The following is a 15,510-nucleotide window of genomic DNA, read 5'->3' as shown; positions in this document are numbered from 1 at the left end:
ATAATTTTTTTAAAAAAGGAATAAATAGTGGTTACAAGAATAAGTTTTGGAGTCCACCACTTAGTAACTGAGGGACCTTCAGAAAATTCTTTAATCTCTCCTGGCCTCCATTTACTCCTCTGAAAGAAAACAAAAGGCTGGGAGCAGACGCACGCCATGATGGCAATAGTGGGTACTTCACAAGGTTATTATAATGGTTAAATGAAATAACACAGACCAGGTACTTAGCAAAGCCTGACACAGAGAAAGTGTCCAATTAATGGTAGGTATTATTATTTTACTTATATTTTATTCTCTCTGGGCCTGCTAACAGACCTCTCGCCAAACAACATACACAATTCTGGCACTGCTTCAGGGAGTAATTTGTGGCTATATTTTGCCTTTACCTTGTAGCTAACTTATTCTCTTCTTCCCAGGAATAAAATAAAAAGGCATCCACTACAATTGCTAATGGCATCTCTTTTTCTCAGCCACTTTCTCTGTCAAGAATACAACCCTGTACTAATCTTTGGTGTTTTTCTTAGACCTTTATAAGCAATCAATAATCAAGTCTTAGAAATTATCTTTTATTCTACCCTATCTACATTTAGGTCTGGTTCCCATAACCTCCCTTCTGCAACAGCCTGCCAGCTAGTTATTCTACTTTAATCAATTCCCCTACTTCACACTAGTCCATTCGGAATAAAGATGTCTTAAAAGCATCAATGTCTCAATATTTCCATAGTAGCATTCTTCTTTTAAAAGAAAAATTCTTTAGTGATTTGCCATTGTCTATTTTCACCTTCAAACAACTCTGTAAGTACTATAGTCATAGTTTGTCCTTAACTTTGGGGATCTTATATTCAATAAAGTTTATGATGAGCTGATCATCTAACTATATTTTCTGGAATATTATAAAGTTAATGCCTACAAATTACGAACAAAGAATACTTTTTCCAGACTACCTTCTCATCTACTCAAAGACAAAGCTCTTTTCACCCCAATTTTATTTTCTTGAAACTCTTTTTTATATTCTGGAAATTTATTTGAAAATCTGCACATATTTTTAAAACAATCTTAAAAGCCTAATAACTTAGAGTCCATATGTCTAGATGCCTTGTTTTTTCTTTAACTTGCTTTATTAAAATAGAAAAATTCCCAGTAAGCAAATGACAACCTATATTCACTAAGTAAATATTTTATTGCTCAAACAATTAATTTTAACTGGAGCTGTTAATGTGTGATATTTTGGCTATGAAATAAATATTTGCATTTTTATAAAGTATTTAACAAAAGTATTATGCTTACTATGGGCTAGGAATTGTTCTACGCACTTAACAAAGATTAACTCATGCCACACACATAATAACCCTATAAAGTCCTATTATCATCTTTATTTCATCTACGATAAAACTGAGACTAAGAAAGCTTAAGAAAAGTGCCCAAGGTCACATGCTTGATTAAACATCCACTAGAGTCACCACTGGCAAAGATCTGGTAGAGTTAAACCAGTTATAAAAGTCATAAACCTTTCTGAATTTTGTTTTCATTTTCCTTCTTGTATAATAATGTACTGTCCATCTTGACATGTGTAATGAGTATTTCACTACCAAGAATAACTGGTATTGGCAAAAGGTCATTTAAAATGAGTCCACCTAAAACCCACGCCAAATTTTCATAATAAAAAGTTTTTTTGAAGTTTCACTCAGACTTTATCTTGCAAAACTGAAACTATCTTATAATGAATATAATTTAGGGTAAAATTTTAATTTAATATAATTTAGGGTAAAATTTTTAAATCAATATAATTAAGGGTAAAATTAAAATTTTACTTGACTCAATTATATTGATTATAATTTAGTCACTTAGTAACTGAGGTACCTTAAAAAAATTATTTAGTAACTAAACTGTTTTTAGAAAAATACAAAACAAACCAAATGATGAACTGGGAATGAGTATGCTCATGATGATAGCAAAATACAACTCTTTTCCAATGCACATTCAATGTAGCAACATAATTATAAAGCTTTTTGCAAAAGAATATTCAAAAAATTTCAACCATTTTTCTAATCCTTTCAAATTATACTCTTTTGAAAGATCTATCCATCAAAATCCTTCCCAATTTTCTCTTTGTAAATAGTGCATGAGTCTAACTATCAGATCTTTGTCTTTTAAGGACTCACAATCCCAACTTCAACCAGCAAGAGAGTTTGCCTTGTATCTTCACTTGCATATCATCAGATCAATATTGAACAAACTGGCATCCATAAGCATAATGCAATGGGCAGAGGCACATGTTAGTACTAGAGTAGGATGTTTGATGGGGAATTCATTTATAAAAGTCAGTTCATTAATGAATATTTTGATATAGACAGCCTTTGCCTTTTGTTTTTTAAAGAAGTTCCAAACTACAGAGATTCAGAAAATAATAGAGTAAATCTGAGGATCTGTTCTTTTCACTTTAAGGTCAGTGACTCATTTTTGTTGATGGGTAGTAGCATATATATTTGTGAGTATAGGTACCTTCTCTACATATTCCTGCAAAGCTTTGTACAGAAGCATGAGAACTCTTACGTGATATGACGTGGTCTATGTACTGAGGTAAGTAAGGAGCCCAGGCATCGATGGCTTCCTTCCTGCCTGCCTGCTCAATTCTTCTCAGTTCCGCCAGAAGCAGGGCCTGCGCGGCTTCTCTCACCTAAGACCACAGACCCAAACATAAAAGCAGAAAGCAGATTAGTTGAGGAGGTGAACATTTATAAACTAGAAAATTTATAATGAAATAAAGCTAGAAAACATAAAAACCATATTTATTTACATGAAAAAAACTATTAACCGAATGAGTTAACTATTTAAAAATCAGATGCTAGCAAACATTTTAATTAATGATTTCACTGAAAACTATTTTAACACTAATGGAAAGAATTAGGTTTCAACAATTTAATCACCTTTGGGGTTAAAACTGCATTTTCCAAAGCATTCTTGAACTTTAATGTAGCATTTTACTTTTAAAATTTCTATATTAACATTATTGTTAAGCCACTGTGAGAGCTATTAAATGTTTTTTTAGCTTGAAGAAAGTTAACCTTATCTATTTAATTTCTTTATATTATATGTGCTAAGTAGATACTATTTATACAAACATATACGTATAAGTTAACATGATTCACGTATACTTAAGACGAGCTTAAACAATGCTTTTGACAAATAAATATTCCTGTATAAAGGCATAACTTTTTAGTTTTATAGAGGAAATCATTTTTCAAAATTATATATTTTTCTTTCAATGTAGCATACAACTTTTATTTTGCAGTTTTAATTTACTGTTATTTTGGCAAAAATGCCACAGGCATGAAGTCAAAAAAGCTAGTCAATTATTAAGTGCTGTACCAATTTATTAACTCTTTTTTTCTGAGACCAAGTGTTGCCCTGTCGCCCAGGCTGGAGTGCCATGGCATGATCTCGGCTCACTGCAACTTCCACCTCCTGGGCTCCAGTAATTCTCGGGCCTTAGTCTCCCGAGTAGCTGGGACTACAGGCGTATGCCATCACATCCGGCTAATGTTTTTTCTGTATTTTTAGTAGAGACAGGGTTTCGCCATGTTGCCCAGGCTGGTCTCACCCACCTGGGCCTCCCAAAGTGTTGGGATTACAGGCATGATCCACCACATCCGGCCTATTAACTCTTTATAATTGAAAAGATAACTTAGCAGCATCTAAATAAAAGTACCAGTAAAAAAGTTGTTTTTAAGTATAAGTGATTTCTGAAGTGAATTCAAAATATTATTCAATGAAAACCCATGAAAATGTTAGTATTCTGCAATCCCATTTGGAGTTGAGGGGAGAAAGTCTAGGAAAGAAGCAATTATATTACTCATACTTATATTTGGAAAATTAAGAATCCTGGATAATATAAACTGCTATGGCTATACAGGTCAAATACCATAATCTTTATTAAACATTTTCAAGTCCTTGGTAACACTATATTCCAAGTAATATCTAATACAGAATAAGGCCATTAACACAAAATAATGGCTACCATTTAGTGAGCTCCTACCATGTGTCAGGTACTGTACTTCCTGTTTTACTTGCATCATCTGATTTGATCCTGACTGCAATCTCGTGAGGAATATATTATTATCCCCACTTTACAAATGAGCTTTAAATAGGTTAAGTAAATTGCCCAGGGTCACAAAGTTAATAATTGGTGGGACTGATATTTAAACCCAGGTGTCTTCTAATTCCAAGGCCTCCTTTTACAATAACACAGTACCTTTCATTGAAATATGGCAATTCAATTAGAACTTAATTTATGTGATGACACTGAGTGTATAATTCTGGGGCAAGCAGGTTTATGTATTTGTTTATGCATGAGTGTGTGTGATCTGTACAGAAACCAAACTTAAGAAATAGTTCCATAAAGTATATAAGACTTCATCAAACAGTCACTGAATTCTTTAAAAGTAAATGAATAAACCAGCTGGAGCATTACTGGTTGGTATAAAAGCTGACAAAGAAGAAAACATAAATCATGAATCCACATTTTCTATCACATAATGAACAGATGATAAATCAGATAAACATTAATCATTTTTGTTTCAAGTTTACATTTGACCAATGCCTTTTTAATATTTTTGTTTTCTATCCTTATCGCTTCAGCATTACCTCCAAGCATCGATCTTGCCATCTTCGGGCCAGCATCTCCAGAAGGGGAGGCCTAAATTTATCCAATCCCAGTAGGTCTGGCAGCATAACACAGTGCATAGCAGCTAACTGACTCCAACCTGTCAAAAATGTAATATATTACAAATTCTTTAACCATTTTGGCATTCCCTAAGTCAACAGTTCTTTATGTAAGTATACCAAAAACAAAAAAAAGGCAGATCTGCTAAGTTATATTACAAATGATTTCAATTTAATAGTAGACATTTTGTGCAAAGAATTATACTAAATGTATTTCATCCCTAAATCATATAATTGGTTCCTATAAGAATTCTCAACATCTTAAAAGAAATAAAAATAAATTTCCACAGGAAGCATATCCAAATTCACAAGAAAAACACATTTCTTAACAGTCCCTCTAAAATAAAATATATATTAAAGAATGGTAAAACACAGAAATAAACACATACTAGAGCTATAGATTTGAAACCACTGTCAGTTAAAAGGGCATTTACACAGATATCCAAAGATAGGTTCATGTCACTTAAGGCATGGCCATCTGTGTGTTACCACTGTGTCAGTCGAAAGACATGTCCTCCCTTTCTGTCAGAGGATCTCTCATTAAGGGACTTATTGACCCCTTTTCTTACAAAATGAATCAGATTAAATATCTAACCATAATATCTAATATTTAAAGTAACATAACCCCCAATTTTGAAAGAAAAAAATGAATTCAGACATTCCACAAAATAAAAACCTAACAATTCAAAATTTACAAAATCTTAAACATTGTTAACCCTAATCTGAGAATAAAAGTGACTTTTTCTAAAATTCTAATTCACAATATGGAACTTGATTATAGGAAAAAAAGACAAACACTGTATGCCAGTGCAACGTGTAAAAATATTAGATAACAGACATTCCCAAATAGTCACTCCAATGCCATTTTAAAGGTATGTGAAAATAGATATACAATAAATGAAGTATTAGATAACAGACATTCCCAAATAATCACTGCAACCCCATTTTAAAGGTATGTGAAAATACATATACAATAAATGCCTCATTCTTACCAAATTATCGATGAGGCCACTATTAACCCATGATAATTACCATTACCTCCTAGGGATAATATTTAAAGACAAGTAATCAAAGATGGGTGCAAAAAAAGGTCTGCTATCATGTTACAAAGATGAATTATCTGTGAAGACAGAATTTTAGCAAATCAGTGTTTTGAAATAATCTAAACTGTAATCTTCTTAAAATAATGACAAAAACCTTACCATAAAATTTTAAATTATTGGAATTGCTAAAGAGAGTGAATGAGAGAGGGAGAGAGAGAGACTGACAAGCCACTTATCTAAAGATTCATCCTTTCAGTGAGGAAATTCTCATCAACTGATAATAAACATGTAATTACATTAATTAAGGTGATGGAAACACATTTTAGATTATAACTTCTTTATAATAGAGGGAGATATACTTTAGATATACATATATGTATATACCTAGTAATTTCCTAAAGTATTTCAATGTTTCATATAAGTATAAAGTGTATTCATGAGCTAAATTTTAATATGTGATGATTCTCACCAAGGTCCAAACAGCTTATTTTTTGAATTAACAAATAGTGTAACAAATATGACCCTAATTATTTTGGTAAAGTTTGAATTTTGCTAAAATTCGGTCTTAACATACAAACCTTAGTAAAGTTCTATGACAAGGAAACCAAAAATGAAGTTATACTTTTAAGTCCCCATGTTTTCTTTCCAAAGGAATGGTGCTTGCAACATGGGTTCTGTACTTTATGGACATTGGAAGATTCAAGATTGCAAGATTCCTTCCATTTGAAAAATGCTTTTTCATGAAGAGCCAGGTTTTACTGTTATATTTTTGATTTTGAAAATTTCTTCCTTTTTACGTTATGCAAAGTGGTAACTACAAACGCAATGAAGACAGTGGATGTAACTCAGAGCACACGTTTCATTAAGCTTCCAGACAGTACAGATAATCCTAGATAGGTCTTATGGAATAAAGGTTTGTAAGTCCCATTCCCATTTTCAGGGCTCCAAAAATACTTTCGACTTGTGTAACTCCACAGAGATAACATGGTAGCCCAACTACACCTTAAATACTGAAATAATTAATTTTTGCCTGAGTTTAAAACAGAAATAGTAAAGAGGATAAATAGGTAAATTCCTATCAGTCTATAATCACTGGTGCCAATAATCAATCTGAAGACTTTTCCAATGAGAATGTTAAGAGACTCCCTCACAACTCCCTCTAACTGGCATACATAATTGTGAAAAGGCAGCAAAGTGTGTCTGTCACCAAGTAATGATACATATAAAATAAATTCATTAGCTCTAATGCCAGAGATCACATGGCAAACATCATTACAAAAACCAATCCACCTTTAACACTGACTTTACATCAAAGATTGGCATCTCTGCACTTAACAGTATTCTAGATTATAGAAAACATGGATTATACCAGCCAGAGGTAACATTACATTTTTAAAACTGGCTCTTGTCATTGACATTAGCAAATAAAGTCATAAAATGGCAACTTTAGAATCTCATACATAACAAAGCAGATGAATGTGTAACTCAGATAAAAAGAATATGTCTGTTAGAATAAAGCACAGATTGAGAGAAAGTTGTTAGAAGTTGAGAGAGATACCTTCATTTACTAAGAAACAGGTATGTAAAGCAGGAGCAGAAGCAGGGTCAGAGCCAGAGTGATCAGCATCAGACCGAGCGGAAACGACAGGTGCAGCAACTTGCAGAGGAAAAGAGAAGAAGTAAAGAGGAGAGAATTGAAGTACAGCAGTTTCTGAAAAAAAGCTTAGTATTAGTGAAGAATGAAAAACAAAGTAGGCAAAACATAGAGAATGTAGAACTGAAACAATGTTTTCATCAGAAAGGCATGATCATTAAAGATTACAGCAGAAAAATGATATTTTATTGAACAGTAATCACAATATAGTTCAAAATCTAATATTCTGATGAATGTATTGACTAATGCAAAGCATAGCTCTAAAACAACTAAAACCATCATGAAAAAATGACATTAAAAATTAGCAAAAATGTTATTCAATTTTTAAAATGTATCACATGATGAAAAAGCTTTATGTTGGTCTTCATATTGTCAGTTACATTTTCCTAACAGTTTATTCTCTGACATTATGTGTAAATTATTTTTAAATTTTCAAACCAATATTCACTGAGATCATTTCAACTTTTCACACTTATTTTATGAAAACTCAATTTAAAATATCCCAACTTGCAAAGAATACATGTACCATGTTTAACTCTTGTTAAAAGAATCCTAACAGGTTCATTCATTGGAGTTTTTTTCTTTTTTTAATTATTTCACAAATGCTCCCTAAGCTAAAAAAAATTTTTGTGAATTTTATAATTCTTATAGAGGTACCAATTCACTCCCTAACCCCCCAAGAAAGTTATGTTGCCAAGAAAATGTTTCAGCTTAAATTATCATATGAAAAAGCAAAAGGACCGTATGGCACACACATTCTACAACTGGAGGTCAATGTTAAGATTTAGAGGTCACCATTTGACACTTCCTTCCTATGGTGAAATTACCATATGTCATGCACAAGCATCTTCAAATTAATCCCTCTCCTTTCTTCTGTCATTGAACAGCAATAGGTTTGGGATCCTGAACAGATTAAGCATTGTCTGCTGAATGATATGTTTGCTTTTCATGCAGTGAAGTTCTTTTGTGACAACAGAACAGCTGCATGAAAACAACTTTTTCATAATTTCCACACGAATGCATCATAATGTCAATCAGGCACGTGTGAGGTAAACAGTAGAATGAAAAGAAGTCCGTGAAAAATAACACAAAAAGCAACTCTAACTCCATAAACCCTAAGAAGCATGTCTTGCACAAATGAAAGTTTCATCTAGGAAATTATAATTCTTTATTATTACAAGAGATCTGATTTTTGTTCCTTATGAAATTAAAATTATTTTACAATGTTATACTTATGAAATAAATAAAGCTACTTTTAATTCTATATTTCATAAGATCTACAAACTCCATTACAAAGTAATCTTGCAAAGAAATCCCAAATATTTCTATATTCCAGGGAATAATTTTATCATTTTTAATTACAAATTCAGTGATTATGACTTATAAATTATTCATCCTCCATGCAAAAAGTTGGTAAGCCTTGGTAGCCAGGAGTAAATTTGCAGGTTTTAATTTTTGTTCTGCCAAAATGTTCCTCTGGTGGCTTTAGTTAGGACTTTTCTATAATTTCACTTTTTCAAAAATGGGGAGAAATTGTTATCCCTGGAAAGGCTGTATTAATTTTGCATGGTTTTACTCTTAATTCTGAAAGGACAATAGAATGAGAAGGTGAGGAAATTCAATACAAATGAATAAAAGTTTAGGATTGAGTGGTCATTACCCTAACACAAGTCAAATAAGTGGTGGGATTAATGATTCCTATAAGGAACAAGTGTAAAAGGAAACTAGAAACATTACTGGCAGAAATGCTAGAGTAAGCATATGTCTTAATAGAATATTGTTTAACACATATAACTATTTTTAAGGAAAGAAAAAACCAGATTCTGGATATTGTATTTTTGAAGTCATATTTAAATGACATTTCATTCAAAAAAGGCATTTACACTCATCCTTTAATAAATTTTATGGGCACTAAAAATCAAGAAAAATATTGTAATAGAAATCAAAGAATCAGATTTACTATGCTTTAAAAATCTCTTCATCGCCACCAAAGAATACTTTATTCACACTACCTCACAACTGAAATGGCAAAATCTAGAGCACTTTCAAAATTCATCAGGAAATTAAACTCTGCTACAGCTTTCACAACTATCTACCTAAGAAAAATCAGCAATTAGCAGAAAAAATTATTACTTCCAAGATAAAAAGCTCAAGATTTAATAAATAATAAATCTGAAGTTTCATGGGGCACTGAATATGGAAGATTTACACCATAAAACATAATCAAGCATTTGATTTCTTAACAGAAAAGCTGCTATGTCACCTATCAATTTGCTTCTCTTATTAAGGATTGGGAAAACAGTTTTAGCACAGCTTCAACATAGTGACAAAATCAACACAGTTCCATTATTTTACCCGAGCCTCTTCAACTGCTTACTCTCATAAGAAAAGACAGGTGAAGATAAACAAACGTGTGTGACAACGTGTATATGCACACATCTGCCCTGGCTTCCCCTTACACAGCACATACATACCCAATATTATAACAACCCTAGATTCTGCTTCTCAACAGGAATATTTGAGTTTTTAATTGAAATATAATTCTAAACTCCATTTAAATTTGATTCTAAACTACTCCTATTGTGATATTAAAATATTTATAGGACAGAAAGTTAACATACTTCGGGTGCTCCATACATATTGGTCTAAATCTCATTATCTTCCTAGCACATAAACACAAGTAGCCCTTTTCAATACATTCTTCAGAGAAAAAAATTTTTAAAATACAAAAAAATGCAATGTTTAAAAAAGTAAGTTTTTTTCAAAGCTTAATACTAAAAAAAGAATACAATTATTTAATGATGAGTCCTTTTAAAGTATTTCATGGTAATCATGATGTTATGGGGAGGGTGGGTGAGGGGAGAGAAAAGGAAGAGAAGAAAGAGAAAACATGAAAAAAGTAGAAGTTAAGAAACTTTGTAGAATTAACCACCACGTACTTAACATAAAGACATTCGGCACCGAGTCTGCATCTAGTCCAAATATTATAGAGCAACATTTGGCTTTTTATAAGTTTTCTTTTGTGTCAATACTTTTATGTTTTAGGTAGATGGGCATTTTAGCCACCTTTTAAATCAACATGAAACATTTGGATAAATCATTAGTTCAGCTTTCATTGCCTCTTTTTTAATGCTTGACTTTTTGAGGTACAAAACTAGATAATGCAACAACCTGTTTGGTTATGTATATCTCCAATGCTTCATGCAATTGCCATAATTAATGCACTAACTTTGCTATGAATGCAATATTGGCAAGAAAACTCTAATTCTCCTTCCAATTCCTTTTGTTATCTGAAAAATTCCCATTCGATATTTCCTAATGCCAAAAAGATTACAAAAAGCTATACCAATACATTTAACTATTATCATGACTAGAAGGTTAGAAAACAAATACATTAGTAATGAATGACTAAAAAAAAAAAAACTTCTCTTTAAAGAAAGGAAGCCTCCAACCTTGTATGTGTAGTAATCATAAAGACTCTGTCTTGGAGCCCCATTACAATGCTATCCTTTAGCATCGTACCACCAGACCCAGATAAAAACAAAAGTGCCTTCATAAGGGGTCCTATTTCTATTTCAGGAACTCTGCCTCGTTAATCTACAAAATATGTCCAATAAGCTAGAGCTATTTTGTTATTTTGTTATTATACAAGAAGACACTGTGCTTTAATTCTGCATGTTTTAATATGTCCAATAGAATTGGCAGCTCATGCAACATAAAGGGCAATAATATAAGCACAGTTTTAATAAGTCAAACAGTATTAAAAAGCTCATTTTGAATAGAGGATTCCCCTGCCCCATCCCCAAGTATGGCTTCTGATAGGAAACCATTTTCAAACATTTTAACTATTTCTTACAGAATTTACTTCCATATCACTAAATAATATGCTAATCCTGCAATTTCTTGCTTTACCAAATCTAAACATTAGCTATTGGTTTCCACCAATACTGTGGAAGATGATTCAACTTTGCCAAACCACATCTCCTAACCAATCTCCTTTCCTTTACTCCCAATATAAATATATATACTATCTATATATTATTTTAGATTTTTCTATTATATAGGTATATTTTATATGATATATATCTCTATATGAATAATCATTTATATAGAGAGATAAATATCTATCTCTACAGAAATAATGTTCAATGTTGACTCAAATAGGTTACTAAGATCATACTTCTTTCCTTGGACACCTTGCTGGGGATTTTTTCAGAATTTAAAAATTATATTTTCTCCCCATTTGCCTTCTTTTCTGTGTACCTATTTCTTCTAAGTTAAACCCCTCAACAGCTTCTCAATGATTTTTCACAGAGCAGTGTAATTTTTCCATGAACCATCTCTTCGGAAGCCAACTCACAGCCCTGCTTGTATCTGCCACGTGGTTACCATCCTGAGACTTTCCTTCACTGTCATCCTTCACTGATGACCATGTCGGGTCATAAGTGCTCCTCTCAATGGGTTTCCCAGTTCCTGGGCCCCATGTTTTATTTTTCCTTGGTTTACTTCTTTATTTTGATGGAGCACATCTTGCAAAACTTTGCTGAGAAAAGGTACTCTATACAGTAATAGTAATTTTTTTTAAGACTATGAGTGTCTGAAATTGCTATTATTCTGCCTTTTTATTTGACTGATGGTTTGCATTCAGAATTCTAAAAATGCAAAAATTGTCTTTTCTCTAGCTTTTTTTTTTTTTTTGAGACAGGGTCTTGCTCTGTCACCCAGGCTGGAGTGTAGTGGTGTGATCACAGCTCACTGCAGCTTCAACCACTTGGTCTCAAGCCATCTTCCCAACCTCAGCAACCTGAGTAGCTGGGACTACAGGTGCACACCATCACACCCCGATACTTTCTGTATTTTTTTTTCTTCTTCTTTGAGATGGAGTTTCGCTCTTGTTGCCCAGGCTGGAGTGCAATGGCATGATCTTGGCTCACCACAACCTCCACCTCCTGGGTTCAAGAGATTCTCCTGCCTCAGCCTCCTGAGTAGCTGGGATCATAGGTGCACACCACCACACCCGGCAAATTTTGTATTTTTTAGTAGAGACGGGGTTTCTCCAAGTTAGTCAGGCTGGTCTCGAACTCCAGCCCTCAGGTGATCTGCCCACATCGATCTCCCAAAGTGCCAGGATTACAGGCATGAACCACCGTGCCCGGCCTGTATTTTTTTTCTTGCTTTTTTTTGGGGGGTGGGGGTAGAGATGGGGTTTTGCCATGTCACCCAGGCTGGTCTCAAACTCTTGGATTCAAGCAATCCGCCTACCTCAGCCTCCCAAATTCCTGGGACTAAAGGCATGAGCCACCACGCTCCACCTTTCCTCCACATTTTTAAGAAACACACATCTCCTAACCAACCTTCATCGTACTCTCTTTAGCTTAGGGTTACTATTAAGAAGGCCAATAACATTTTTACTCTTTATATATAACTAATGAAACTGTTAAAGTTAGTCTAAATGTTACAAGAAACCATACAGAGAAAATGAACATCATATAAGTACTATGATCACGAAACAGAGATGTATTTGGAAATTAATGACAAAAGCAATTATATTAGCAGCTATGATAATTTCAAATATGCTACTTACACAATGTTAAAGTTTTGGTGGTATTGGTATTTCTGGACACTGCATTTCATAAACAAATTCCTATCCTAAAAAGTCACTGCAGAGTTCTTGGACAATATGGGCATAATTGTTTGGGTCAGTTGTTGTAGGGAATAAATGAAAAACACGGAGGAAAGTGCATGGTATGCACTAAATAAACATATTTAGTCATGTTACAAATTCATTAATACCATTCATCATGGTGCTGATACAAACAATATATGAAAACCTTATTTAAGTGATGGACTCATTAATAATCTAGACCCTTTCCATTAGATAGGAAACCACCAACTGAACACGTTTAGAAGCAATATAGAAATGCAATGTCCAAAGATTCTTAGGGAAAAAAAAAAAAGGATATCCTTAAAACACCATAAAAGAAGAACACAAAAAACTAAGGGAAATAGGGCAGTACAAAGGTGCACGCAGCAGAAAGGTAAGTACTTACCAGAGCAGAATGAATTAGCAGCCCAACAGGTACACAAGACAACACATGAAGGTGCTCATAATGTTTAAAAAATACAGTCACACTACTTCACCTGTAGATCACCACTGGATTGTATCAGAAGTGCAATAAACACAGATGTGATGAAAATTTTACCTTGGCCTATAACTCAAATCAAAAAGTCAAAAAACAAAATTTCTGTAAAAGGTTTCCCTCATTACTAACGTCCAAAATAAACCAATGAGTTCTCTAAGACCAAGAACCATGGGGAGAGAGTTCATTGTAAAGGATAAATTTATAACATAAACACTAACTTGAATTTGGTATATGAAGGCTATTAAAATTTTCTACTTCACTAAACACTAAATAAGTAACAATTACTATATGTCAATATTGGTCTAAGCACACAAAAACACACAAAGATTACACAAAGTGTCTGCCCTCAAGGCACTCATTGTCTAGAAAAGCATATAATAACCAATTAAAATATTATCATAAATTGCACTCCTGTGGATTTTCTCCAATAGACATAATAAGCACCTTGAGGGCAGAGATTTGTCAGCCCTTATAGCCTCAGCACCTAGTTATTGACATACTGACTCCAGAAACATAAAGAGAAGGTTATCTGTAAATTCATTCATTCAGTAAATATTTCCTGAGCTCCTTCTATGTATCAGCCACTTGGATTTATTCCAAGTGTTCCAAGCACTTGGGATAAATCACTAAACAAAGCAGAAAAAAAATGTCCCTACCCTTTGAGCTTCTACAGTAAATCAAAGGTGTACACCAATTAAAAAAAATGAAGGCACAGAAGATCAAACCCACAAAATTTTAAGGGATTCTCAGATCCATTCCTTAATATGATATATGGACTCTACATTAAGTGCTGTTTATTTCTCTATAAATCCTGGAAAAGAATAGTGATTAAACTATTGTTTAACTTATGTAACTCTTTCCTGAGATAATTTAACAATGACTACCTCTTACTTCTAAGTTTAGACAACCTAAATTGAACCCATTTCTGAAAAATAAAGTTGTAAAGAACATAACATAATCTTAAACTTTACATTGCTTAAACTTGCTTGGTTGGGCACCTCCCACTGAGTAAAGATGCAACTACTAAACATAAAGATACGATCACAATCAAGATAAGCACTAGAGACACAGACCAGAGACTTATGTCATGAGATTAATGAATAGAGAGAAATACAGTACATTAGAACGTAGAACAGTCAGGCACAGAGTCTTACTCCTGTAATTGCAGCACTTTGGGAGATTGGGGTGGGAGGATCACTTGAGCCCAGGAGTTCGAAACCAGCCTGGGCAATATGGTGAAACTCCATTTCTACAAAAAATTTAAAATTAACTGGGCATAGTGGCCTTTGACTACAGTCCCAGCTATTCAAGAGCCTCGACTGGAGGTCGAGGCTGCAGTAAGCCATGATTGCGCCACTGTGGTCCAGCCTGGACAAGATAGTGAGACTCTGTCTCAAAGGAAAAAAAAAAAAAAAGTAGAAAAGCCTAAAGCCATGAGCAGACTTACGGCTATATTTACCATGAATAAAAGTGTGGTTATTTGATATCTCTAATCCCTTTTTCTCAAGTAGCATGTTTCATAAACCGCAAAATCAAGTGTCAAAAAAAATAAACTGTATAAAAAAAAGTAGACAAGTGACAATAAATGTTAATTATTGACAAACATTGAATTAACAAGTCCACTGTTAGGCAAAATAAACCTCTTGTGAAGATACTGTTTTCCAATGAAGTGCCCTAATATTGGTTATGGAAAATTATATAAGCTGAACTATCTAAACTATCTTTATTCTCAAACCCAAATGTCTATGAAAGTTCCAATCCCCAGCTGAAGTCTTTACTTCATATAGATTATTTGGCAGCTGAACAAGTATTAGCCAACATGCAAGTGACAGCGTATTGAAAAGACGCATATTCATGTTTGCAATACAACTTAAAAAGACATTGTAAGTCAATGTGCACAGTAGAGGAAGTCAGGAAATAAAAAACATAAGAGGAAAATGTTTAGAAG

At 33.3% G+C, this 15,510-nt stretch overlaps 1 protein-coding gene across 1 annotated transcript in view; it reads right to left on the bottom strand.

Moving 5' to 3' along the window:
• WDR7 (WD repeat domain 7) overlaps window positions 1–15,510 on the bottom strand; it is a 392,926-nt gene that overhangs the window by 259,536 nt on the left and 117,880 nt on the right. The window contains exons 18-20 of the mRNA XM_054460414.2: window positions 7,324–7,422; window positions 4,645–4,763; window positions 2,554–2,677 (exon numbers count right to left, since the gene is read on the bottom strand). Of these exons, the coding sequence (XP_054316389.1) occupies window positions 2,554–2,677; window positions 4,645–4,763; window positions 7,324–7,422 (342 nt within the window). The remainder of the gene's footprint in view (window positions 1–2,553; window positions 2,678–4,644; window positions 4,764–7,323; window positions 7,423–15,510) is intronic.

The sequence above is a fragment of the Pongo pygmaeus genome, chromosome 17 (genome assembly GCF_028885625.2).
Source record: "Pongo pygmaeus isolate AG05252 chromosome 17, NHGRI_mPonPyg2-v2.0_pri, whole genome shotgun sequence".
Classification (NCBI taxonomy): domain Eukaryota; kingdom Metazoa; phylum Chordata; class Mammalia; order Primates; family Hominidae; genus Pongo; species Pongo pygmaeus.
This window is presented reverse-complemented; position numbering and strand designations above follow the sequence as displayed.